Below are 24,785 nucleotides of genomic sequence, written 5' to 3'. Positions count from 1 at the left end.
TGCGCACATAGCCTTACAGACTGCACACCACTTCCTCCCGCCTTTTCCAACTGACCCCTGGCCCCTTCCCCTCGCTGGGTCTCTCCCTCAGGTTGGGTGGCTACTTTCCAATCAGTGCCCTCCCCTTTTACCTGTTACTAGGCAGTCTCCCAGTTTGGTATTGGGGTTGTGTGTGTGGCCTGAAGGTGCTGGTGTGTTTACTGGCACGGATATTCCGGGGTTTGGGTTTCCACGGGTTACATTTGTGGCACCTGGTACCTCAGGAGTGCTACATAATCATCCCCTCCATGGAGTGGCAGTGTGTGAGTGATTGATCCATCAGTGTTTTGCACCTGTTGCCTCCATATTTATTAAGGGGTTTTGCTGCATCCTGTGAGTACATTTGTTTCTGTGGCCGGGGCAGGTAAACACAGAAGTAGACTTTACATACTATAGCTTCTTCCCATTCATTTTTTATACACAGGGTAGTTTTATCATACATTTGTAGCCTCTATTGCAGATTTGGCATCCAGAATACATCGCTCAGCACATTGCATTATTTTTTTCCAGCAAAATGATGGAAATTTTAAAGGAAACCTGACGGAGTTTATCTGGCACCAATGAGATTCATTAAAGGGAACCGGTCAGGTGCAATGTGCACCCAGAACCACAAGCAGTTCTGGGTGTATATTGCTAATCCCTGCCTAACTGTCCCTGTATCTAGTAGCATAGATAAAGAGATCTTTAGAAGAAGTATTTCTAAAGATCCCAAATTATATGATAATGATTTCAGCGACTTGTCACAAGTGCGTTAATTCCCTTGGCTAATCATCCCCCTTAACATGTAAGCATGACCCTCTGGGCGTGCTAACATGCTAATGAATGTGCAGCGTCAGAGGATAATCCCACTCACCTCTCCGCTGCCATCGCGTCCAACTCATGGATTTCGGCTCAATGCACATGATCCCGGACTTTCCGTCATGAAGCCGGGTGTACGCGTCCTGGCTTCAAACTCATGTAGTGCGCATGACTGAAAGTCCGGGATCATGCCCACTGAGTCCAGCATCGGACGAGATGGAAAGAAGAGAAGTGAGCACAACCATCCTCTGACGCTGCATATTCATTAGCATGTTAACACGCCCACAGAGGCGTGCTTACATGCTAAGGTGGCCAACTAGCCAAGGGGACTAATGTACTTGTGACTAGTCACTGTCCTCATTAGTGTGGCGCCCCTGACCTGGTCAGGCACCACTGAGTACTGCACCCATGCTGGGGACAGTACAATACAGGTAATCCAGAAGGCTGACCGGGGTGTGGAACACAGGCGCATAGTGATCAGGTCTCACACATGTACCCATGAGAGGACCCCTGGGGATCCCAGGAGGGGGAAAAGCCTTCACCTTCACTGGAATAGTGGAGGGGGCCAAAAGCCTCCATCTCCTCTCAAGGGGTGTGGTAAGAGAGTCTGGTTGCTAGGTGGCGTAGGCAGGCACAAAAGGGAAAGGAGGAGTAAACAGTCTAGAGTCTGCAGCAGAGTGTGGAGGAGTGAGGAGCAGGAAAGTGAAGCTCAGACAGGAGCAGCAGTGAAGGTCCCAGATGTGAGCCGGTGCAGTGCAGAGTCCAGGGAGCTCGAGTGAGGAGCAGATCCCGTGGGCTGCTGTAGTCTGACAGCGTCCGCGCAGTGGCTACCGACGGGGGAGAACGGTCAACTAGGAGTGCTACCCGAAATCCATCTTCAGCTAGAGAGAGAGCAACGGAGTGGGAAGTAAGGAGACTGCTAGAGAGTACCAGGCCCAAACGGGCGGCAGTTCCCGAAGCGGAGATAGATCCAGCTTTCTTTTGCTAAACCTGCCGGTGTGGGGCTCTCAAAGCCCACGCCACAACACCACAAAAGCCGCAGCCACGTAGCCACAGTTAGGGCCCATAGGTCACAGGAGGCAAGCAGCTGGAGTGGCCTGGTCCAGGCGACAAGCAAACGGCAAACGAAGGGGAGAGAGGCTGCAGCATCTTCCCTGGGTGACCCCCATAGGGACTCAAAGTCGGGGTTACCCCAAACCACCAAGGGCTAAGGAAGGCGAGTTGGTAGTCACCCTCACAAGTCAGCCTGAAGGACATCTGGTTCCCACTTGGTTCATCCCAGCTACGCCCGGGTCACTCACCCTGCCATCAACTGTGAGTAAAAACCCTGAAAGACATCCTGCTTGTGTGGAGTCATTCTGCGCCTTGTAGTTCTACACCCCTACACAGGGCCCTGGGGCTTGCCTCACTCTCAGGAGGCTATTCCAACTAACTGCACTCACCATCAGCCCCAGGCGTCCCTCAACCTGCAGTGGCGGTCCCCACTGACCGCAATACTGAGAGTGGCGTCACGACAAGAAGAAGATCTCCTACCTGTGACAAGATCCAGCCGAGTGGAGTCCCTGAAGGTAATGCACCGACACAACACCTGTGGGGCTTCACATCTGGCGTCACGAACAGGATAAGGACTAGACCTGTTCAGACAGGTGACCATGTGCCTAGGCGGTCCGCTTGAAAAATTGGAAGCGCCGCCATATTGCCACCATGAAAAGCGCGCTGAAAAACAACAGCAGCCCGCGCTGGGAGAAGTTACCGCCCACGAAGAGGTGTGGCTACCCAGAGATCCTCTGCAGAGTTCTGACCTCGCTTGTGAAGAGAGCGGAAGCGTCCAGAGACGGCGTGAAGGAAAGAGAGCCACAAGCCTGCTGCTGCAGAGAGAAGAGATGGAGTCCGGACGTGGATACCCAGAACCAGGCTCTGCTGCCTGGTGGTGCCGGGAGCTTGCTATCTTCTGCGATCAGCTGGAGGCCAGGATTATGCGACAGCTCAGAGAGGAACGCATGGAGCTTCTGGAGATGGCTGCGGCGGTTCGGACCTACGAGGAGGGAGCCGCGCGACGCCTGCCAGATCGAGCGGCAACGACTCAGATCCCGATGGTGCCACTGATGGGTGAGTCCAGAGTTGCCCCGGCCAGCGCAAGTGCTCCAACCCCTGCTGCTACGACCGCGGTCCCAGAAGAGGCGCCCGGCGCGGCGACGCTGAGCCAGGCCGCAGCCATGCCAGGTGCGGCCCGCCAAGCCCCGGCCGCCGCAGCGATGCCCTGCTCGGCCCGCCAAGCCCCGGCCGCCGCAGCGATGCCCTGCTCGGCCCGCCAAGCCCCGGCCGCCGCAGCGATGCCCTGCTCGGCCCGCCAAGCCCCGGCCGCCGCAGCGATGCCCTGCTCGGCCCACCAAGACCCGGTCCCTGCAGCGACGCCCAGCCCAGCCTGCACAGATCCCATCGCAGCTGCGACGCCGATCCAGGCCGCCGCCATACAGGGCGCGGCCCGCCAAGACCAGGCCGCCGCCATACAGGGCGCGGCCCACCAAGACCAGGCCGCCGCCATACAGGGCGCGGCCCGCCAAGAGATTGCATCACCATTTTCCCCGGCCTGCAAGGCCAGAGCAGACACCGCTCCCCAGTCCAAAGAGGTCCCTGCTGGAAAGCCCACGCTGGGGGAGGACCCCGCATACTGGCAGCTGAAGGCTGACCTGGAGGCTAAGTTCCCACAGGAGATGGTGGACCGATACATGCTCCCTCCGAACACCCCTAAGGCAACCCCTGCAGCAACCACGCTGAAGAGTCCCCCGCCTGGGCCTGCTGAAGGAAGCCCATCCCCAGCACTGCCACCAAAGGAGTGCCAAGAAGAACTAAGGGGGAGAGGAGGGCAAGAAGCTGAGGAGTTGCCCCCGGAGCCAGCAGCAGTGCTAGTCCCAGAGCCGGAGATGCTGCCATATTCCCGCTGGGACGAGGAAGACCTGACACCTCCTGCGGAGGAAGACCAGCCCAACCGCCCCACCTGGGAGCTTGTAAGCTGCACTTCGCAGAATCCAGCCCGCAAGACGCAGCGCCGCAGCAGAACTCAGTTTTCCCCTGCACCGCCATCCCCAGAGCAGAGAGATGACATCACGGCCAGAGACCTACAGGAGAAAAGGTTCCTGAGAAGAGCCAAAGCCCAGGCCAGAGGACCCCTTTGTAGAGGAGTAGTGGAGGACTTCAGCCTCAAGTCAGGATACGGGTTCATCGTAGCACCTGGTATAAAAGAAGGTATTTTTGTTAATAGGAGAGACGTCAGAGCTAATCTGCCCAGAGGACATCCTGGAAGGAACCTGCGTACAGGAGACTCCGTACAGTTTACTATGCATCGAGGCGAAAGAGGCTGGTATGCGCTAGATGTAGTGCCATGTCCCAAAGAAGAAGAAAGAAAAGACCAAAGACCTAATGACGAGACAACTACAGATGAGGAAAAAGGTCAAGAAAGCAACAGGTGCCGCAGCCCTACAGGCCCAAGCCCTGGTGAAGAGGAGTCTGCATAAGTTCAAGTGAAGTACAGCAAGTTTTGACCAGTTTGGAAAGTTTGTTTTGCAACGTTTTAAAGTTCAAGAATGTGCCCACATAAACTGATGTGAGAAATAAACCTTAAGGCTATGAACTGGCTATAGCCACAAACTCTCGCAGTGTAAATAGTTACACCAGAGGGCACCACCACCACCAGAGTCAGCCTGTTTAGGGGCTTGGCTCGTCTGCAACCAGGAGGAGCCCGTCCGTATATAGGGCCTTGGCTCGCCTGCGACCAGAGAGCATGCCTGTTTATGGGGCCTGGCTCTCCACCACAAAGAGGGTACCTGGTCAGCACCAACTGTGGAGGCCGCCTCTACATCCTGCCAGAAGAGGCTGAAGGCGCGGATCCACCAAGCCAGGTATACCCTGAAACCACCAGCCCATGAAAGCCGCCTCTACATCCTGCCAGAAGTGGCTGAAGCCGCGGCCAACGGGAGAGGCAGATTGGAGGAAAGGTCTGGGGAAGTAGATGGCCCAGATCTGGTTACCAAAAGGACCGGTGACCTGCCTCCTGAAAGGGTTTGGGTGGGTTAACGGACTTGTGGGTGGAGGGTGGTGATGTATGGTACCTGATGCTTTTAAAATGTTTTACATGTTTTAATGTTTTATGCATTTTTAAAATGTTGTCTTGCAGCCCGAGGACGTGCTGGTGATAACTAAGGGGGAATGTGGCGCCCCTGACCTGGTCAGGCACCACTGAGTACTGCACCCATGCTGGGGACAGTACAATACAGGTAATCCAGAAGGCTGACCGGGGTGTGGAACACAGGCGCATAGTGATCAGGTCTCACACATGTACCCATGAGAGGACCCCTGGGGATCCCAGGAGGGGGAAAAGCCTTCACCTTCACTGGAATAGTGGAGGGGGCCAAAAGCCTCCATCTCCTCTCAAGGGGTGTGGTAAGAGAGTCTGGTTGCTAGGTGGCGTAGGCAGGCACAAAAGGGAAAGGAGGAGTAAACAGTCTAGAGTCTGCAGCAGAGTGTGGAGGAGTGAGGAGCAGGAAAGTGAAGCTCAGACAGGAGCAGCAGTGAAGGTCCCAGATGTGAGCCGGTGCAGTGCAGAGTCCAGGGAGCTCGAGTGAGGAGCAGATCCCGTGGGCTGCTGTAGTCTGACAGCGTCCGCGCAGTGGCTACCGACGGGGGAGAACGGTCAACTAGGAGTGCTACCCGAAATCCATCTTCAGCTAGAGAGAGAGCAACGGAGTGGGAAGTAAGGAGACTGCTAGAGAGTACCAGGCCCAAACGGGCGGCAGTTCCCGAAGCGGAGATAGATCCAGCTTTCTTTTGCTAAACCTGCCGGTGTGGGGCTCTCAAAGCCCACGCCACAACACCACAAAAGCCGCAGCCACGTAGCCACAGTTAGGGCCCATAGGTCACAGGAGGCAAGCAGCTGGAGTGGCCTGGTCCAGGCGACAAGCAAACGGCAAACGAAGGGGAGAGAGGCTGCAGCATCTTCCCTGGGTGACCCCCATAGGGACTCAAAGTCGGGGTTACCCCAAACCACCAAGGGCTAAGGAAGGCGAGTTGGTAGTCACCCTCACAAGTCAGCCTGAAGGACATCTGGTTCCCACTTGGTTCATCCCAGCTACGCCCGGGTCACTCACCCTGCCATCAACTGTGAGTAAAAACCCTGAAAGACATCCTGCTTGTGTGGAGTCATTCTGCGCCTTGTAGTTCTACACCCCTACACAGGGCCCTGGGGCTTGCCTCACTCTCAGGAGGCTATTCCAACTAACTGCACTCACCATCAGCCCCAGGCGTCCCTCAACCTGCAGTGGCGGTCCCCACTGACCGCAATACTGAGAGTGGCGTCACGACAAGAAGAAGATCTCCTACCTGTGACAAGATCCAGCCGAGTGGAGTCCCTGAAGGTAATGCACCGACACAACACCTGTGGGGCTTCACATTAGCATATCATATGGGATCTTTAGAAATACTTTTTCTTAAGATCCATTTATCTATGCTAGTGTATACAGGGACGGTTAAGCAGGGATTAGCAATATGCACCCAGAACTGCTCATGGCTCTAGGTGTATATTGCACCTGACAGGTTCACTTTAAGTAATAGATCTCTCCCTGCCAATTTTTCTGTTATTTTGTTCTATAATGGGTACAGCTAAATGGAAATCAGAACCCAGCCTCGGTATCACTTGCCAATAGAGGTGATGAGATGGATCAGAGTGTGAACTCTACTTTTTCATTTTTCCTTTTCCCCTATTTTCTCAGTATACACCAACTTAACCAGTGGTATCTTTTGGTCACAGGATTCATAAATCTCTTAAACCTCAAGGTGAAATCAATGTTTGGATCAATATTTGGTTCTAAAAAAACTTGGAGGCTTCTAATACAATATCTATAAGAAAATAGAGGAAAAAAATACATGGCTTACATATCCATGTTAAACATATTGATCTATTGCTGTTAAGCAAAATTCTAAAAAATGAACATGAGGCTCTAAGCAAAGCTGTAGGAGGCCACTTGCAAAACAGCAACTTAAAGGGAACCTGTCAGCAGAAATTTTGCACTAAACCTAAAAGATTCCCCTTCTTCAGCTCCTGGGCTGCATTCTAGCAAGGTTCCTGTTGTTATTGTGCCCCCTTTTAGACCAAAATAAATACTTTATAAAGCGTTACCTTTTTGTATGCAAATCTTGTTATTTGTACACGGGGGCAGGCTGTCTGGTGTCCGTTATTCTGCCTCCTGCCGCTTTACGCCGTCCCCATCGCTCAATTTCATACCTGAGGACGCCGCCCAGTGCTCACGAGGTCTCGCGCATGCGCCGTGCCACTCTCGTGGGACTGAGCACTGTGCACAGTGTGACCGCTGGTGACGTGTTGCGCAGGCGTGAGATTATGGGCGGCGCTGTGATTGTCATCAGCAAGTACCCGCCCACCAAGATGGGTAAGAGGTGACGTGGGTTCATCTGGCCAGCGCTTGCGCAGAACGGTGGAGGCAGAGGGGAAAGCGCGGGCACGAAATTATGGGCGGATACTTGCTGATGACAATCACAGCGCCGCTCATAATCTCACGCCTGCGCAACACGTCACCTGCGGTCACACTGTGCACAGTGCTCAGTCCCGCGAGAGTGGCACGGCGCATTCGCGAGACCTCGGGAGCACTGGGCGGTGTCCTCAGGTATGAAATTGAGCGATGGGGGATGGCGTAAAGCGGCAGGAGGCAGAATAACGGACACCAGACAGCCTGCCCCCGTGTACAAATAACAAGATTTGCATACAAAAAGGTAACACTTTATAAAGTATTTATTTTTGTCTAAAAGGGGGCACAATAACAATAGGAACCTTTCCAGAATGCAGCCCAGGAGCTGAAGAAGGGGAATCTTTTAGGTTTAGTGCAAAATTTCTGCTGACAGGTTCCCTTTAAGTGAGTGGTGACCCGAAATAAGTACATGCAGAGGGACCCAGCAGCCCAATAGCTTGCTTGGTAAAAGACTAATGTGGGCATCACACGAGACGATCTATCGTGCGATATGTCGTCGGGGTCACGGTTTTCGTGACGCACATCCGGCATCATTTGCGACGTCGTTTCGTGTGACACCTACGAGCGTCTCAGAACGATCGCAAATCGGTTACAAATCGTGTATCGTTTATACGTTTATTTTTAAAAAAAGTTTATTTTTCTTTGTGCCGGTTGTTCATCTTTGGCCTTGAACAACACCACAGGCACAATACCACAGTAAGAATATCCGTCATACAGTACCACACCTTATGAACAGGTCACAGTCACAGAAGCTCTACTTTTTATGTAACCTCGCACAGAAAAATGATAACAAGTAGGTATAAGATGAGGATATGCCTTTGCTCCTACATATTTGGTGAATTCTAATATTTAAGTGCCTTACAATTGAAAGGGTGTGATCATTTTTAGACTGCACGCCCATACCATTGAATAACGTGTAGAGGTAGACGTCGGTTTCGTCTTTAGAATTTTTTATGAATCTCTCTGTTATATAGAATTCTTCCAGCAAGTCATAGGCATCCTTCATTCGTACTGTGTCATGGAGGAAGAGGGCATCATTGTATTTGCGGAGGTGCACTGCACAAGTTCGTGCCCTCCTGTTGGCATTCTCAGCCGCTGAAATAGACCAACATAACATAAGGATTAAGAACAATGGAAGTAACATGAAATCTTAAAAGCAGCACCAAACTCACGTTTTATGGCACTGCACAATTTCCAGTTGAACTTTCCCTTGTATGGTTTCTCTAGACCACAGACTAATTTCACAAGTTTAGGCTACAAAGCTAGTCATGCCCATAATAGTGTGAGAGAGTCACAATTGGCTACAGCCCATTGAATAATTATAATTCTTTTTATTCAAGTGAGACCTCTATTAGGGCACACATTATTCATTAGGCCATCAAATAAACCTGAGGTCTGTCTGGTGACAGATGTCCACTAATATTTTGAAATGTAAAATGGCACCACCTAGGGTGAAGACATCAGTCTCAATGCTTAGGTAAGCCCTACTGTTCAACCATTCAGTCCCAGGTATGACCCTTCCCATGTCATTTATCCCCCTCCACTACCCTGACCTGTTGACACTGGTAGGAAGGGGTCATGGACTTATGCTGCACCCATCAGCATAAAGTGTTCTGATTATGGCTGGCAGCATGTGGGTGGAGACACAAACTGCCCAATTACTGACTTCCATTGAGGTTCGGGCCAAGTCTGGGTCCCAACCGGTCTTTATCTTAAGTTTGACTGTACCCTCCGAACCGAACTTCCAAAGGTTCGGTCATCTTTAGTTACCTCCACAAAATACTCATGACACCATTGCACAAGAAAACCCCACAAAGTTGGCAGATTTTGAAATACTGGCCCTGGTTAGTCTTGCTTTGATGACCATGCATTGTTCAAAGTTGCTCTTAGCTCTCAATTTTCCCATTCCAATGTGGAGTTTCACTTAAAATGGACAACAGAAAAGTTGCTCATTTGATTTTATGAGGGTCAAGTATCTACTGTAATTTCCATACCGAAAAACTACAATAATTAAATAGAATATGTCTATAAGAAAGTGTCCAGGATTTATATGATAATAATGGGCCGAGTACAATAAATCTCACCTGCTTTTTCCATCAGCACTATGTTCTGTTCATACATCTGGGTGCCAAAATCTGTTGCATATTCCAAGTCATCAAGATACCGGTGTATGGCAAGCATGAGCTCCTTCAGTTTGTCTCCAAAAGGATCCTGGAGCGATGGAAAAGAATGATTACTTAGTATTAGTATAGTAAACACATAGCTCGGGCGGCACGGTGGCTCAGTGCTGGGGTCCTGGGTTCAAATCCCACCAAGGACAACATCTGCAAGGAGTTTGTATGTTCTCCCCATGTTTGCGTGGGTTTCCTCCCACACTCCAAAGACATACAGTTAGGGACTCTAGATTGTGAGCCCCAATGGGGACAGTGCTGCCAATGTATGTAAAGTGTTGTGGAATTAATAGCGCTATATAAGTGAACAAATATTATTATAATTATTATTATAACTCAGAGCACTGGACAGTACGTAGGAGGTCTCCATTTAGATGCTAGCATACAATGGAATCTGGAAACTGCTTCAATAATAAAGAAAACATGATCAACCAACTCAAAAAGACCCAATAAGTGAGGACGAAGACCTAGCTATGCTCTCATGAACGCTATATTCACCTTCACATCCAATTTTTACTTGTTACTCCAAGTATCAAATTTAAGATAAAAAGATAGTAACTTTGCATAGTCTCAGTTTTAAAACATCCCACCGATATACAGTATGTCTTGAGCCACCATGCAGACACTTTCTTAGATAGTCATAGCCGGCCATAGTAGAATAAACCCTCGTACAATAAAACCCAGAAATGTTATGTTTATTGAAAATATGCTGACCCTTTTTTTGAGGTAGGGGTGTCATACGGGGGTGGAATAAGTTATATAGCATAACATTAATATTCATTTAATACCTCAACTCTTTGTGGGACCAGGTCATATTGTTTTTTGGGCTGCTTAGAATTTGCTTCAAGGTTCTTGATGGAAGTCTTTGCTGACATTATCTTCCACGTGTCAAGATTTGCACAGATCTGGAAAACAGAGATGTCTTTTAGATCTACAATCGTGTTGTAAGGCTATACGTCAGCACAGAGAAGTACGGTATATCTAGCCTCACCGTTAAAATGTGGTCTACAGCATTGTCAAATGTGCTTGCCCTATCTGTCCCTGGAGAAGCCGTCAGTCCCAGAATTTGTGGAAGCTTTCTCTCTCCTTTGAGCTTCTTCTCAAGGTATACTGCCATCAGCTTGTTATAAACTGAATCTTTCTGGGTATGATGACACTCATCTATGATTAGGAGAGTAAAATCTGTTGGAGAAGATGACAAAATACGGTTGTAAATGTTACAAAACCATCGAATAGATTGGAACTGATCTATCTGCATAAAAAGAGGACTTCACATTATTATCCTGTAAGGCACCCTTGATAAAGACTATAAAAATTAGCTCTAAATAAAAAAGTCCATATCTCTGCAATATTCTGGCAAATTAAAAAGAAAATGGAATGGTCATGTGAGGAGGGGGAATAAAATAAGTTGAAAATGGACATTTTTGACCTGGTGACAGGTCTTCTAGTAAAATATTTTCATCTTTCTGTATATTTTTTTTTTATCTTAAAAGGAAATTGTTTTATGGACTCCGTAAGTGCCAGACTTCTTCCTTTCTTGTGGTTCACCTGAGCTATTGATGTTGGGCCATGGGGAGACTATAAGGCTATGTGCGCACGCTGCGTTCTAGCTTGACAAATAAAATGCAGCGTTTTGACAACAGTAAACACTGCGTGTGCCTAAAAAAATGCATCCAAAACGCATGCATTTTGGATGCATTATGAATGCATTTTTGACAGTGCGATCCCACTCGGCTCTGCTACATCCCTAAATCCCCATAGAGCATGGCTGGCTGCGAGACAGAACCGCGCGATGAGCATGAACTCGGATGAACTTCACTGGACTTCATTGTCATCACGCTGATCTGTCTCTGTCGCGGCCTGAGTGACTGAAGTGAGCCGCGCGATCAGCGGTGCCATCACTCAGGTTACCAGCGGCCAGATGGAGTCCTCCACCCGAGACCGCAAATCACCTGAGTGAGGGCACAGCTGACCGCGCGGCTCACTTCAGTCACTCGGGCAACTTGCTGTCACAGTTGGAGGATCCAGCTGTGGCCGCCTGTGGGTAACCTGAGTGACGTCATAGTACGACTCTCTTCAGTTGCTGCGTGGAGCTCACAGCTAGCAGTCATGCTCTATGGCCGCTAGCTGTCAGCTTCCGATGTAGCAGAGCTGAAAGCGTCGTGGGACCCCGTGTGGATTACATCGGACCTGGAGGGGTGTTTGGGGATTAATAAAGTGGTGAAAGAGGGTGTTTTGTTTTGTCCTTTATCCCAAATAAAGGATTTTTTGGGTGTATGTGTTTATTTTCTTTCAATTACAGTTTAATCATGGAAGGTGTCTCATAGACGGCTGCCATGATTAACCTAGGACTTAGTGGCAGCTGTGGGCTGCCATTAACTCCTTATTACCCTGATTGCCAGCGCACCAGGGCAATTCGGGAAGAGCCGGGTAAGGTCCCGGGGACTGTCGCATCTAATGGATGCGGCAATTCCGGGCGGCTGCTGGCTGATATTTTTAGGCTGGGGGGGCAGCCTAAAAACAATACTGAGAGAGAGACCGACCGACCGACAGAGAGACCGACAGAGAGACCGAGACTGACCGACAGAGAGACTGACCGACAGATAGAGAGACCGACAGAGAGAGAGACTGACCGAGAGAGAGAGAGAGACCTACACCGACAGAGAGAGAGACCGACCGACAGACAGAGAGAGAGTGGGTGGAAAATGCAACCAAAACTCACAAAAGAAGTGACATGCTGCTTTTTTAAATGCATCGATTTTGTCAAATATTTGGCATCCAAAACGCTGCATTTAAAAAAGCAACGTGCGCATGGAATTTGCTGACTTCTCATAAACTTTGCTGGGGAAGTACAACGCATGCATTTTGACTGACACACTGCAGTTTAAACGCAGCCAAAACGCAGGAAAAAAATCACACGTGCGGATACAGACTTAGGGCTCATGCGCACGTAACTGCTGAATATTCTGCAACGATTTGACAGCACATGTGCGCTTCAAATCACTGCAGAAACACTGCATAATGGATGCAGTTTTTTTGTTAAAAATAGCCGATTTCATGCGCTATCGCTGCTGCCCCCACCATAGACAGAGTGGAAGCTGCATCCAGAACGCACAATTAATTGACATGCTGCTTTTATGAATGCACGAATTTTGGTCAAAATTTTAGCACCAAAATCGCTGCTTTCAAAAAAGCAACGTGCGCATGTATCATGCACAACCTACATAGATTATGCAGTGAACGCAGGACGCATGCATTTACACTGCAGTGCAATACGCAGCGTAAATCCATGTAAGTACACAACGAGCGCATGAGCCCTTACACATTGCTATCCATACAGAGTCCAACAAAGGTCATGGTTTGACACTTATGCATAGGATTAATCACCTTAGCATGTTGTGTCCCCGATCTAATGTTGGCTTAATAATATGGCTACACAGTAGATATTTAACATTGGTTCTTCTCTAGATGTCCTCACCTGTCAGCTCCACGTGCTTTTCTTCACTGTCACTCCTGATCGCGTTGTGCAGGATTTGCGCAGTGCAAATAACTATGTCAGATTTCTTCACAAAATTAGCAAAAAAGCTCTTTTCGTCTGTGTCTCCACTTATGGCAATGACCTTAAATTTGTCTTTGATATGTGGTTGAAACTCCTTGCTGTAGTGTTGATCGACAAGATGGACCTGACAGATGGAAGAAACCGTACACATTTGGTACCATCTATCTCTGGCTAAAGACATGTTAGTAGTAATGAGCGAGCACTATTATGCTCGAGTGCTCAGTACTCGTAATGAGCAGTCGGACGCTATGACAGGCTCAACTTGTGTACCGAGTATAATGGAAGACAATGGGGAACTCAAATATTTTTCCAGAGGATCTTCCAGAAAAATTCTAGCGTTCTCCATTGTCTTCCATTATACTCGGTACTCGAGTTGCGCCTGTCCAAGCGTCTGACTGTTTGTTACAAGTACCGCCAAACCACAAGCAGCATGAATCGCAAACCACATTCATCATGAATTGTAGCCTGGCTGCACAAGGGAAACCAGGTATCATATTCCCTGAAACATTCCGGGCTTTCCAAGAATTAATACTTTGAAGATCTGGCCAAGGACCATTTCCAGAGGCCAGACTAGTCCAGCTGGCACTGTTCATAGCCAGATCTTCCTGGAACTGCTGTACGTGATTGACAGGTGTATCTCCATGTACACACAAGAGAAAAAGACCTGTCAATCACCTAGGGTGGCACTGGAAAGAGCCAGACGAGTGTAACAGTGTGCAAAGTTATGTGTGTATTGACATGTCTCCTCTTACTGTCTGTAACTCTATGTGTGTGAAGAGGACTGTGAGAGCACTAGGACCCAGAGGCTTCCTCCCTGCAAGTGGTGGGAGCCAGGAAGTGAGAGAGGACAGTAGTTGGGGTGTGAGCAGAGAAGCCCAGGAAAAGAGAGAGAAGGATTTCAGGAAGGCCTGTGAGGAGCTTAGAGCTTTATGAAGGTTGGTGGTTTAAGCTGCAGAAATCAGACGCTGACTGGGCCAAGCAGCCAGGACCCTGAAGAATCAAGTGGATTGCTGCTTGGGAAGAAGGAGCTTGGAACAGACCATTTGTGAGAGGATACCCTGTGCAAGTGCTTTTGAATCCTGCAGAACTGTGAGTGTACTTTAATTGGGAATCTGTAGGACCCTGCTGCAGGCAGGAGCACAGACTCTTTTTGTGTGAATATTGTTTTTCTTCGTGCTTCTTGGCGCCGAAGATCACCAGGAGTGGCTGTAGCCAGAACTTTCCACAGACCTGTGGCGGACTCTGTCTGAAAGACGGTACTGTTAGCTTAAGATACCCGGGTATCCAATCAGTTTATGCACTTGTATGTTGTGTTTGCATTTGTGATGTGTAAGATTGTTAAGTTATTAGCGAGCATGTTATCCCAGAGATCCTCACTAGATTGCACCCACTGGATATACAACTATCTGCTGCTGTGTTAGTGTACTGCTGTTTGTGAGATTAGGTAAATTTGTTCCTGTAGTGTGTAATACACATTGGAAGGGTCTCTGGAGCTAACACACTGACACCAGAGTATAGCCTGTGTGTGTATAATTGGCATAGTAGTTACTGGGGAGATATTGAATACTGCATTTTATTGTGAGCTCATTCGCCATCACTTTCAGTAAACATAGTGTTGTGATATTTCTGCTTGTGCCTCGGTTTTGTGACTCGCTGGATCTCATTCGGACCTCTGGTCATTACACGAGGGAGGTGCCAGACTTCTCTAATCTCTGGCAATGGTACCTGGGGGGATCTTCAAAGTATTATTTTCTTGAAATACTTTAGTATTTCAGAGAATAATACACCTGGCTGTAATTGTGCAGCCCGGCTTTGATTTGGGCTGCCTGACGTTTGGACAACTTGAATTGCCTGACAGGTTTCTTTTAAGAAAGATCTAAAAATGTATTAATTACTTGCAAAATTAAACAATAATATTCCAAAAGTAGAGACAGCCAAGGTATACAGACAGCAAGATGGCACCTACCTTGTTCACAATCATGGCAACCTTCGCGTTAGCCTTAATCTCTAGGTGCCGTATTGCCACATACAAAGCTGCCTTGGTTTTACCAGACCCAGTTGGAAGCCAGATAATGATGTTTTTGCCTTCCAGTGCTGGGCCAATGACTTCCCACTGGTAATCCCGCAGCTCCATCTGTAAGATATGAGGCAAACTTGAGGACCATGGGATTATTGCTTATGATATCCTGGGTTTTACACACTAAACTAGGCAAATATAGTAATACTGGCCAGTCACACCACCTCCCCCCATAAACATGCACACTCAGCTGAGCATTCATGTGTTCCCTATAGGAAGAGAGGAGTAAGCCCCTTCCAAATTCCTCTGATTGACTGCGGTGGTCCTGTGACACTCACCCCGGATGTTATTGGAGCAGCACTGATAAAGATTTTTAGTTTCATTTTTTGAGGGGGTTGAAAGCGGTGTGGAACGCCTATGAATTACTAAGATGTTGCAGTCAATAGCTATTGACTATGGCAATCTAACCGGTTAAACTGCCACTGCCAGTGTTAGCCACGTCCGCATTAGTGCAGCTTTCCGCATAGACTGACCAGCACTTAGCTCTCTCCATACAATGTCTGCCGGTGGAGGAGCAGTGATCAGACCGCTCCATCAGCTCCTCCAATAGAGAAGCAGCTTTCCCCTGTGAGGAGTTTACTATTGGTGGAGCTCCAATCCCAGCAACTTGGTACATATACAGTTAGGTCCAGAAATATTTGGGCAGTGACCGAATCTTCGTGATTTGGCCGCTATTTTTGGTTTAAAATGACAAAACTGAGATGCAATTGAAGTGTAAACTTTCAGGTTTAATTAACGGGGTTCAACAAAAATATAATGTGAAACGCTTATGAATTGCATCTATTTTTCTACAAAGCCTCATCAATTCAGGGGTTCAAAAGTAATTGTAGAAATTTACTTTACCATAAATAAAATGTTTACTTTTAATTCTTCATAGAGAATCCTTTGCGGGCAATGACTGCCTTAAGTCTGGAAGCCATGGACGTCACCAAACGCTGGGTTTCCTCCTTTGTGATGCTATGCCGGCCTTTACAGCAGCTGACTTCAGTTGTTGCTTGTTTATGGATTTTTCTGCCTTAAGATTTGTGTTAAGTATGTGAAATACATGCTCAATAGGGTGACCGGATCTCATAGGGGGGAGGGGGGGGGGAATGTCGGACCCCACAAAACGATTCCCCTTTCCAGATATTGAGATAGCCAAAATTTGAGCTCGATCAAACGACGTTAACCCGTGCCGCTCGTTGCTCAAAGTTTGAAAAAATCTAAATTTTTGGCCAAAAAGCTGACATATGGAGCCATAACTCCAGAACGGTAAATAATAAAAACACGCTTAATATCTCAAAAGAAAGCTAATATTGTTCTTCAAAATCTATATGTTACACACAGGGTGCATGTGTGACGCCCCTAGACTAGTCCAGGGTGTCACAGGGAACTGCACTATTCTCTATCCTTGGTGCAGGGCCCACCCTCCTTGGTTCCGGGGTCCGCAACAGTGATTCTGTACTAACAGCACAAATCCTAGTCACCCAAACACTACACTTGTCAGGCACACCAGGGGCGTGGTTCCAGCTGGGAAAGGAACCGCCCACCTATGAGTCAGACAGGCTGGTGGGAGGAGTCAGTTAGACAGTTGGTAGTAACTGAAAAAGAGAGAGGACCTGGGGATTAAGAGCTCCCTGAGGAGAGCCTGGCTGGGTCGCACACAGTGGCCTGTACTTGACGGCTCAGAGATTAGCGGCGTCAGCACAGCGGAGGGATAGGACTTCCCACACAGAGCAGTCACAGAAAATCCCACGTGCCAGCTGCTAAGAGCAGGTCCCAATTAAAAAGAGGGACGGGACCCGAAGGTTTCAAGCCAACGGGGCCAGGGACACACACAGTATACAGTGTATGGAGGAAGGCTCCAGTCCTCCACAGAATCACTGAAAGGGACCACCGCACGTGCAGTCACCGAGTGCAGCAGTACCAAGAGACTTTGTTTACCTCAGAGTCTGTGTCCACTGAATGCGTCATCACACCTGAGTGAGTACTCTGGCTCCCCAGCGCCCTGCCGGCCCTATATCAATATAGGCTGTTCCTACCTATTCCCTACCCTGAGTCCCGGGGCCCCTACCTGCGGAGGGAATCACCACCAGGCTGCCCCAACACCATCAGCCCCGGCACTCCCATACAGCAGCGGCGGTATTCCTTATTACCGCACACCGCAGGTGGCGTCACAAATATTCTCCCCCGTAAAAAACCTTTTTGTTTTTCATCAAAGTGTCTGCCGAGCAGTCTGACTGCTGCTAGGGCGTCACACATTGATTTTTGGCGTCACGAACAGGATTGGACTGGACCCACTAACCTGGGTGACGTGCGCCTTCTCCAAAACTGTTGAGCCCAAAGTGAATAAAAAAAAAAAAAAAATTCAGTTGCCGCCATCTTGCTGCTGAAAACCAAGGGGGCATAGAAAGATGTCGGCGCCGGGTGAAGCGAGCGCATCGGCAGTTCCCCCTCAAGATCAAGGTGACATGGACGCACGAGCGACCGCGCAGATAATGCCAATGACTTTACCGTATGTGCCAGGCGCTACCTGGCTACCACAATATGATGGTTCCCCTGACACTCTGCAAGGATTCAAAAGAAAAATCCGCACACTCCTGGATATGTTTGGGATGAATGACCGGCAGCAAGCGTCTGTACTACTCGGCCAGTTATCAGGCGCCGCAGAGCTGGAGGCGGAGACCTGGACAGATCAGGACCGGGCCTCAGTAACTGCCATTTTTGAACGTCTGCGACTTTCCTTTGAAAACCGCACTGAGGCAGAACTCCGGATAAAGTTTTACAACTGCAAGCAGCGCCCACAAGAAAGCATTAGAGACTATGCTCTGAGGCTGCAATCAGCGCTACGGACTCTCAAACTAACCATTCCCATCAGTGAAGCTGAAGGAAACAAGGTGCTTGTTGAACAGTTTCTGCAAGGCCTGGGGTCAGTGGAGGACCGCAAGCAGCTACGGCTGTGGACTCTGGAATATCCTGCAATGGACTTTGCTGTTTTAAAAGACCGAGCCATCAAGGCTTTGCAAACCCCAGAGCCAACTGATTCTCCTGCTACGTCCTGGCAAGCCGGCACTTCTCCTCTACATGTGCCACCTCCTGTTAGAGCACTGCCAGAGCCAAAGACCCCAGCAGCGCCTGCAGGCGATACCAGTGATTTGTCTTTACAGGTGCAGCAGCTGAGCAGTGATGTTGCAAGGATCCTAGAGGCAATGCAGCTCAAGCCCAAGACCAAGCCGGCGGAGAAGATCCAGCTTGCTAACTGCCCAGATGACGTCCCTTGGATGAGAGGGAGGACCTCGACATACAGAGGAAGGAACCGTGACCGGTATGAAAACCTTGTTTGTTATAGGTGCAACAAGACTGGTCACTACGCCCGTTATTGTCCTTTAAACGGGCCACCCCTGGGGCCAAGGGCCACTCCCCAGGACTAAATCGACAAGGCCCAGCAGACTGGCGGGAGCGGTATGTTGGAGGAAGGACCATCGTTTCCATCACCTTGGATGGGATTCCGACTTCAGCACTTCTTGATACCGGCTCCCAGGTAACAACTATACCCCAAGTACTGTATACCAAATTCTGGTCAACTGAGGAACTCGCCCCACCGGACAATGACCTCACCATTTATGCTGTAAATGGTTTACCAGTAACACAACTCGGGTTCAAGGAGGTAACCATCAAGGTGGGCAGGGTGGAGTTAGCACGCCAAGGACTCATAGTAGTGCAGAATGACCCTAGTGACCGGAACCCTAAGATGATTTTGGGGACTAATGTTATTGAGAATTGTATGGGGGAAGTATTGTTTCTTCTCCAACAGCTCTCTGAAACTGCAGGAACGGGACGCCAGAGGGTCCTGCAAAGAGAGATTCGAGACCTCCAGCAGAGGCAACAGGTAAATTTGTCTGGTGGGGAAATTGGCGGTGTACGGGTAATGGATGCAGCTCCTGTGGTAGTGCCCCCACGGAGTGAGATGATGATATGGTGCAGGGCAGCTGTAGGCTCCCGTGGACAGAATTACCAGGCAGTGGTAGAGGCCCTGCCTTCAGAGCACTGGTCTACAGTACTGACAGCCAGAGGGGTAGTCGATGTCCGTAAGGGGAGAGTGCCCGTGCGAGTGTTGAATTGCGGGGAGGAAGAGGTTAGACTGCCCAGGTATGCTACCATAGCCAAATTGTACACTGTGAGTGAGAATTTCATCCAGACAGTAAAGTCCTCAGCCACACCAGATCAGTCAGCCACAGACAGTTCCCAGATTCAGCAAGAACAGTGGTGTCAAGAGTTACATGTAGGTACTGACTCCACTCCACTACATCAAAAACAAGGGGTCTACAGGGTGGTTCAGGAGTATGAGCAAGTGTTTAGTAAACACCCATTAGACTTTGGGAGGGTGAAAGGGGTTCAGCATCATATACCCACAGGCATTCATCCACCTATAAAGGAAAGGTATAGGCCCATACCACCTGCTCACTACCAGTGTGCCAAAGACATGCTGAGAAGTATGAAGGAGGCTGGGGTCATCCGTGATAGTTGCAGCCCCTGGGCAGCCCCGCTAGTCCTAGTGAAGAAGAAAGACGGCACTATGAGGATGTGCGTGGACTATAGGAGAATTAACAACATCACACATAAGGATGCCTATCCACTGCCCAGAATTGAAGAGTCCTTGACTGCATTAAGATCTGCAAATTACTTCTCTACCCTTGACCTCACTAGTGGTTATTGGCAAGTGTCCGTTGCTGAGGAGGATCGCGAGAAGACCGCCTTTGCCACCCCGATGGGATTATGTGAATTTAACAGCATGCCATTCGGGCTGTGCAATGCACCTGGTACGTTTCAACGACTCATGGAGAGCTGTTTAGGCCATTGCAACTTCGAGACTGTCCTGCTGTACCTGGACGACGTAATTGTATATTCCAAGACCTATGAGGAGCATCTGGGACATCTGGCAGAAGTATTTGAAGCCCTTTCCAGGTACGGGATGAAACTAAAACCCTCCAAATGTCACCTGCTGAAGCCCAAAGTCCAATACCTGGGGCATGTGGTAAGTGCCGAAGGTGTGGCTCCGGACCCTGAGAAAATCACAGCTATCCAGAACTGGCCCAGGCCTCAGAACATCAAAGAGGTGCGCCAATTCCTGGGATTGATGGGGTACTACCGGAGGTTCGTGAAAGGCTATACCAAGATGGCATCCCCCTTACAAGATCTCCTAGTCGGACAAAGAAAGCACGGCAAGACGTCTGGCTCTCCATTCACATGGGGTGAGGAGCAGGAGAAGTCCTTCAAGTGGATGAAGTCAGCTTTGACAGGAGATGAGATTCTGGCATATCCTGACTATAACCTCCCATTTGTGCTGTACACTGATGCCAGCAACGTGGGGCTGGGAGCTGTTCTATCCCAGGTACAGGATGGCAAGGAAAAGGTGATTGCATACGCCAGCAGGAAACTCCGTCCAACAGAAAGAAATCCTGAGAACTATAGTTCTTTCAAGCTGGAGTTCTTAGCACTTGTTTGGGCAGTGACAGAGAAGTTTAAGCATTACCTGGCTTCTGCAAAATTCACCGTATATACAGACAATAACCCGTTGACACACCTGGACACGGCAAAGCTTGGAGCTTTGGAGCAGCGGTGGGTAGCACGACTGGCAAATTACGATTTCACTATAAAGTACAGGGCTGGTTGCAAGAACGCTAACGCTGATGCGTTGTCCAGGATGCCCCAGTTGTGTGATGATGGGAGGCATGAAGATGACCTGGAGGAGATTGAGATACCTGCTTTCCATCGCCCTACTGATAGAGTGAAACCCCGATATTATAGTGATCAGCAAGAGGCGACCTTCAACCCATTGCCCCACCATGGTTGGCAAGAAGCCCAAGATAATGACCCTGCAATCAGATTGATAAAGGCATTGATATCCGAGGCTGATTCACACCTTGAACCAGATGCTCCAGAAGAAGCTAAGAAATTGTGGAAAGAAAGAAGTCGTCTGTGTTTCCATGGAGGCAAGTTGTGCAGAAGTCTCATTAATCCAAAAACGCATGAGAGAATATGCCAGATAGTAATACCCACAGCATATGCACCAGTGGTGTTGGAGGCCTATCATGATAGAGCTGGGCACTTTGGTTGGAAGAAGTTGGAAATGTTGCTGAGAAGTCGCTTTTATTGGACTGGGATGAGAGATACCATAGAAGCTTGGTGCAGGAACTGTGGTCCATGTACATTAAGGAGAAAAGATAGCACCAGTCAGCGAGCGCCATTGCAACCAATAGTAACTACCCAGCCTCTAGAACTCGTTGCCTTAGACCACGTCAAGCTCACACCAAGCAGGAATGGGTACACCTATGCACTCACCATAGTAGATCACTATTCAAGATTCCTGGTGGTGGTACCTGTCAAAGATCTAACTGCCAGCACTGCGGCGAAGGCTTTCCAGGCACATTTCTGCAGACCCCACGGTTACCCAGATCACGTCCTAACAGATCAAGGTCCCGCTTTTGAAGCAGAAATCTTCCAGGAATTTTGTAAATTGTATGGGTGTAAGAAGATACGCACTGCCCCCTACCACGCACAAACAAATGGGATGTGTGAGAAGATGAACTATGTAGTCATCAACCTGCTGAAAACTCTACCCCTTGAGGAGCGGAACGAGTGGCCTGAAAAATTGCCAGATCTTGTGGACATGTACAATAGTATTCCTGTGAGTTCCACTAAATGCACACCTGCTTATCTCATGAGGGCTAGACCTGGGAGACTGCCAGTGGATCTGGAGATGGAAGTTGAGATGCCTGAAGTTTATTCCCCAAATGCAGATTGGGATACCAAGCGTAGAGCTCAATACAGGCAAATTCAAGAGTATGTCGAGGAGAATCTGGACCAAAGTAGGGAAAAGCAAGAAAGAAGCTTTAACAAGCAAGCCCAAGCCCCTCCATTTTCACCAGGAGAAGTGGTCTTAAAAAGAAAAAGAAAGATGCATAAACTGGACGACCAGTGGGAAAGAGAGCCATATGTGGTCCAGCCTTCCAATTTCAACAACCAGAAGACCTGTCTTGTCAGCAAGGACCAAGGAAGAACCACAGCTGTAATTTCCCGTGACCACTTGAAAAAGTGCCCTGAACCCCTGAACATCCAGAAGGAAGAACAGCCCCAACCTCAAGTGACTGAGAAAAAGAAGAGAGTGATCCACACCATCCTAGGTGACTTCCCGGAAGATTGGCCTATGTACAATGGAGCAGTGATTGTGCCTGTACTCACATTCCCGCAACCCGCGGAAGAACCAGAACCAAGGAGGCCTGAAATTATTGCACCTAGAGAAGTACCCATACCAGCACCACGAACACGTAGATTACCACCTACAACACCTAGCACCAGTAGTGGGGAACAGGTAGTAGCAAACACCACAGTACAAGGGTTAGAGGGAAGCCAGGAGCTGAGAAGGTCCACCCGTGTGAACTTTGGTCAGCCCCCACATAGGTTCAGAGATGAGGAATGGTAGCGGAACCCGGCTACTCTACCCTAATGTAAATAGTCTAAATATAGAGTAAATTTAAAAATGTTTAGTATTTTCCATGCTTTTAATTCTACTATTTTCCATGCTAAAGATAGTCATGTAAGACATGTTGATATAGAGTGTTGATAAGAAGAATGTTGATTTTATTTTAATTACCTGGATTCATGACCTGATTGACGACCAATGATAAGTTTTATTGAAAATGGACCTTTGGCTACAGGACTGGTGGTAGCCAGCACGAACTGGTGCTATTGTAAATGGTTATTTCCCATTCATAGCCACGGACTGCATCCCCACCTACAGGAGAAGACACAGGTGGAGGAGAGACCTGGGAGACATATGGCCCAGGTCTGGCCACCAACAGGAGCGGTGGCTTGCCTCCTTTTGGAACTTTGGGGGTGGGATGAAGGATTGGGAAAGCGAAACGTTGGGTTCAAGTGCCTCCCCTGCGTGGGATGGATAGATATGTTTTTCTTATTAAAATGTTCACTTTTTGCAGATAAAAATAAACACTCTGGGTGCACTGTAGCTCGGGGACGAGCTACGTTTAACCAAGGGGGAATGTGACGCCCCTGGACTAGTCCAGGGTGTCACAGGGAACTGCACTATTCTCTATCCTTGGTGCAGGGCCCACCCTCCTTGGTTCCGGGGTCCGCAACAGTGATTCTGTACTAACAGCACAAATCCTAGTCACCCAAACACTACACTTGTCAGGCACACCAGGGGCGTGGTTCCAGCTGGGAAAGGAACCGCCCACCTATGAGTCAGACAGGCTGGTGGGAGGAGTCAGTTAGACAGTTGGTAGTAACTGAAAAAGAGAGAGGACCTGGGGATTAAGAGCTCCCTGAGGAGAGCCTGGCTGGGTCGCACACAGTGGCCTGTACTTGACGGCTCAGAGATTAGCGGCGTCAGCACAGCGGAGGGATAGGACTTCCCACACAGAGCAGTCACAGAAAATCCCACGTGCCAGCTGCTAAGAGCAGGTCCCAATTAAAAAGAGGGACGGGACCCGAAGGTTTCAAGCCAACGGGGCCAGGGACACACACAGTATACAGTGTATGGAGGAAGGCTCCAGTCCACCACAGAATCACTGAAAGGGACCACCGCACGTGCAGTCACCGAGTGCAGCAGTACCAAGAGACTTTGTTTACCTCAGAGTCTGTGTCCACTGAATGCGTCATCACACCTGAGTGAGTACCCTGGCTCCCCAGCGCCCTGCCGGCCCTATATCAATATAGGCTGTTCCTACCTATTCCCTACCCTGAGTCCCGGGGCCCCTACCTGCGGAGGGAATCACCACCAGGCTGCCCCAACACCATCAGCCCCGGCACTCCCATACAGCAGCGGCGGTATTCCTTATTACCGCACACCGCAGGTGGCGTCACAAATATTCTCCCCCGTAAAAAACCTTTTTGTTTTTCATCAAAGTGTCTGCCGAGCAGTCTGACTGCTGCTAGGGCGTCACACATGTAATTTCTATTCGACACAAAAATAGGATCAACCACTGGACCTCATCCAGACATTTTCAAAAGATTCCTCACTGCGTGGCCCAAGATAGACAAAGTAAAATACGACACAGGTATCAGTGACAATCTAATACAAAAGCAGCTAACTCCAGAAGTAATTGCAAATGTTACTGCTGAATTCGAGACCAAATTAACTGAGAGCCACCCCAGAGATGACTACAAGGAGCTGTTGCAGTTGGTTCTCGTATTTGTTGGATCACTAGACGGCAATGTTGTGGGTTTTAGAACTCCAGGAGCCATTCATCACGCTAGGTGGATGGCAAAGGCTATTTACTGCTTAAAAATGTTAATTTTTCGTCGTCAATTTAAGATGTCTAAAGAAGAAGAAGAAGGGAATTTTGTTTACTTACCGTAAATTCCTTTCCTTCTAGCTCCTATTGGGAGACCCAGACAATTGGGTGTATAGCTTCTGCCTCCGGAGGCCACACAAAGTATTACACTTTAAAAAGTGTAACCCCTCCCCTCTGCCTATACACCCTCCCGTGGATCACGGGCTCCTCAGTTTTGGTGCAAAAGCAGGAAGGAGAAAACTTATAAATTGGTCTAGGGTAAATGCAATCCGAAGGATGTTCGGAGAACTGCAAACCATGAACCAAAAGAAC

General features: G+C 48.9%; 1 protein-coding gene across 2 annotated transcripts in view; it reads right to left on the bottom strand.

Annotated features, from left to right (window-relative positions):
- DHX58 (DExH-box helicase 58) overlaps positions 1 to 24,785 on the bottom strand; it is a 68,752-nt gene that overhangs the window by 28,243 nt on the left and 15,724 nt on the right. For both annotated transcript variants that reach the window (XM_075347626.1, XM_075347627.1), the window contains exons 2-7: positions 15,070 to 15,237; positions 13,023 to 13,227; positions 10,536 to 10,726; positions 10,333 to 10,449; positions 9,458 to 9,584; positions 8,277 to 8,468 (exon numbers count right to left, since the gene is read on the bottom strand). In XM_075347626.1, the coding sequence (XP_075203741.1) occupies positions 8,277 to 8,468; positions 9,458 to 9,584; positions 10,333 to 10,449; positions 10,536 to 10,726; positions 13,023 to 13,227; positions 15,070 to 15,237 (1,000 nt within the window). The remainder of the gene's footprint in view (positions 1 to 8,276; positions 8,469 to 9,457; positions 9,585 to 10,332; positions 10,450 to 10,535; positions 10,727 to 13,022; positions 13,228 to 15,069; positions 15,238 to 24,785) is intronic.

The sequence above is a fragment of the Anomaloglossus baeobatrachus genome, chromosome 5 (assembly GCF_048569485.1).
Source record: "Anomaloglossus baeobatrachus isolate aAnoBae1 chromosome 5, aAnoBae1.hap1, whole genome shotgun sequence".
Taxonomy (NCBI): Eukaryota; Metazoa; Chordata; class Amphibia; order Anura; family Aromobatidae; genus Anomaloglossus; species Anomaloglossus baeobatrachus.
This window is presented reverse-complemented; position numbering and strand designations above follow the sequence as displayed.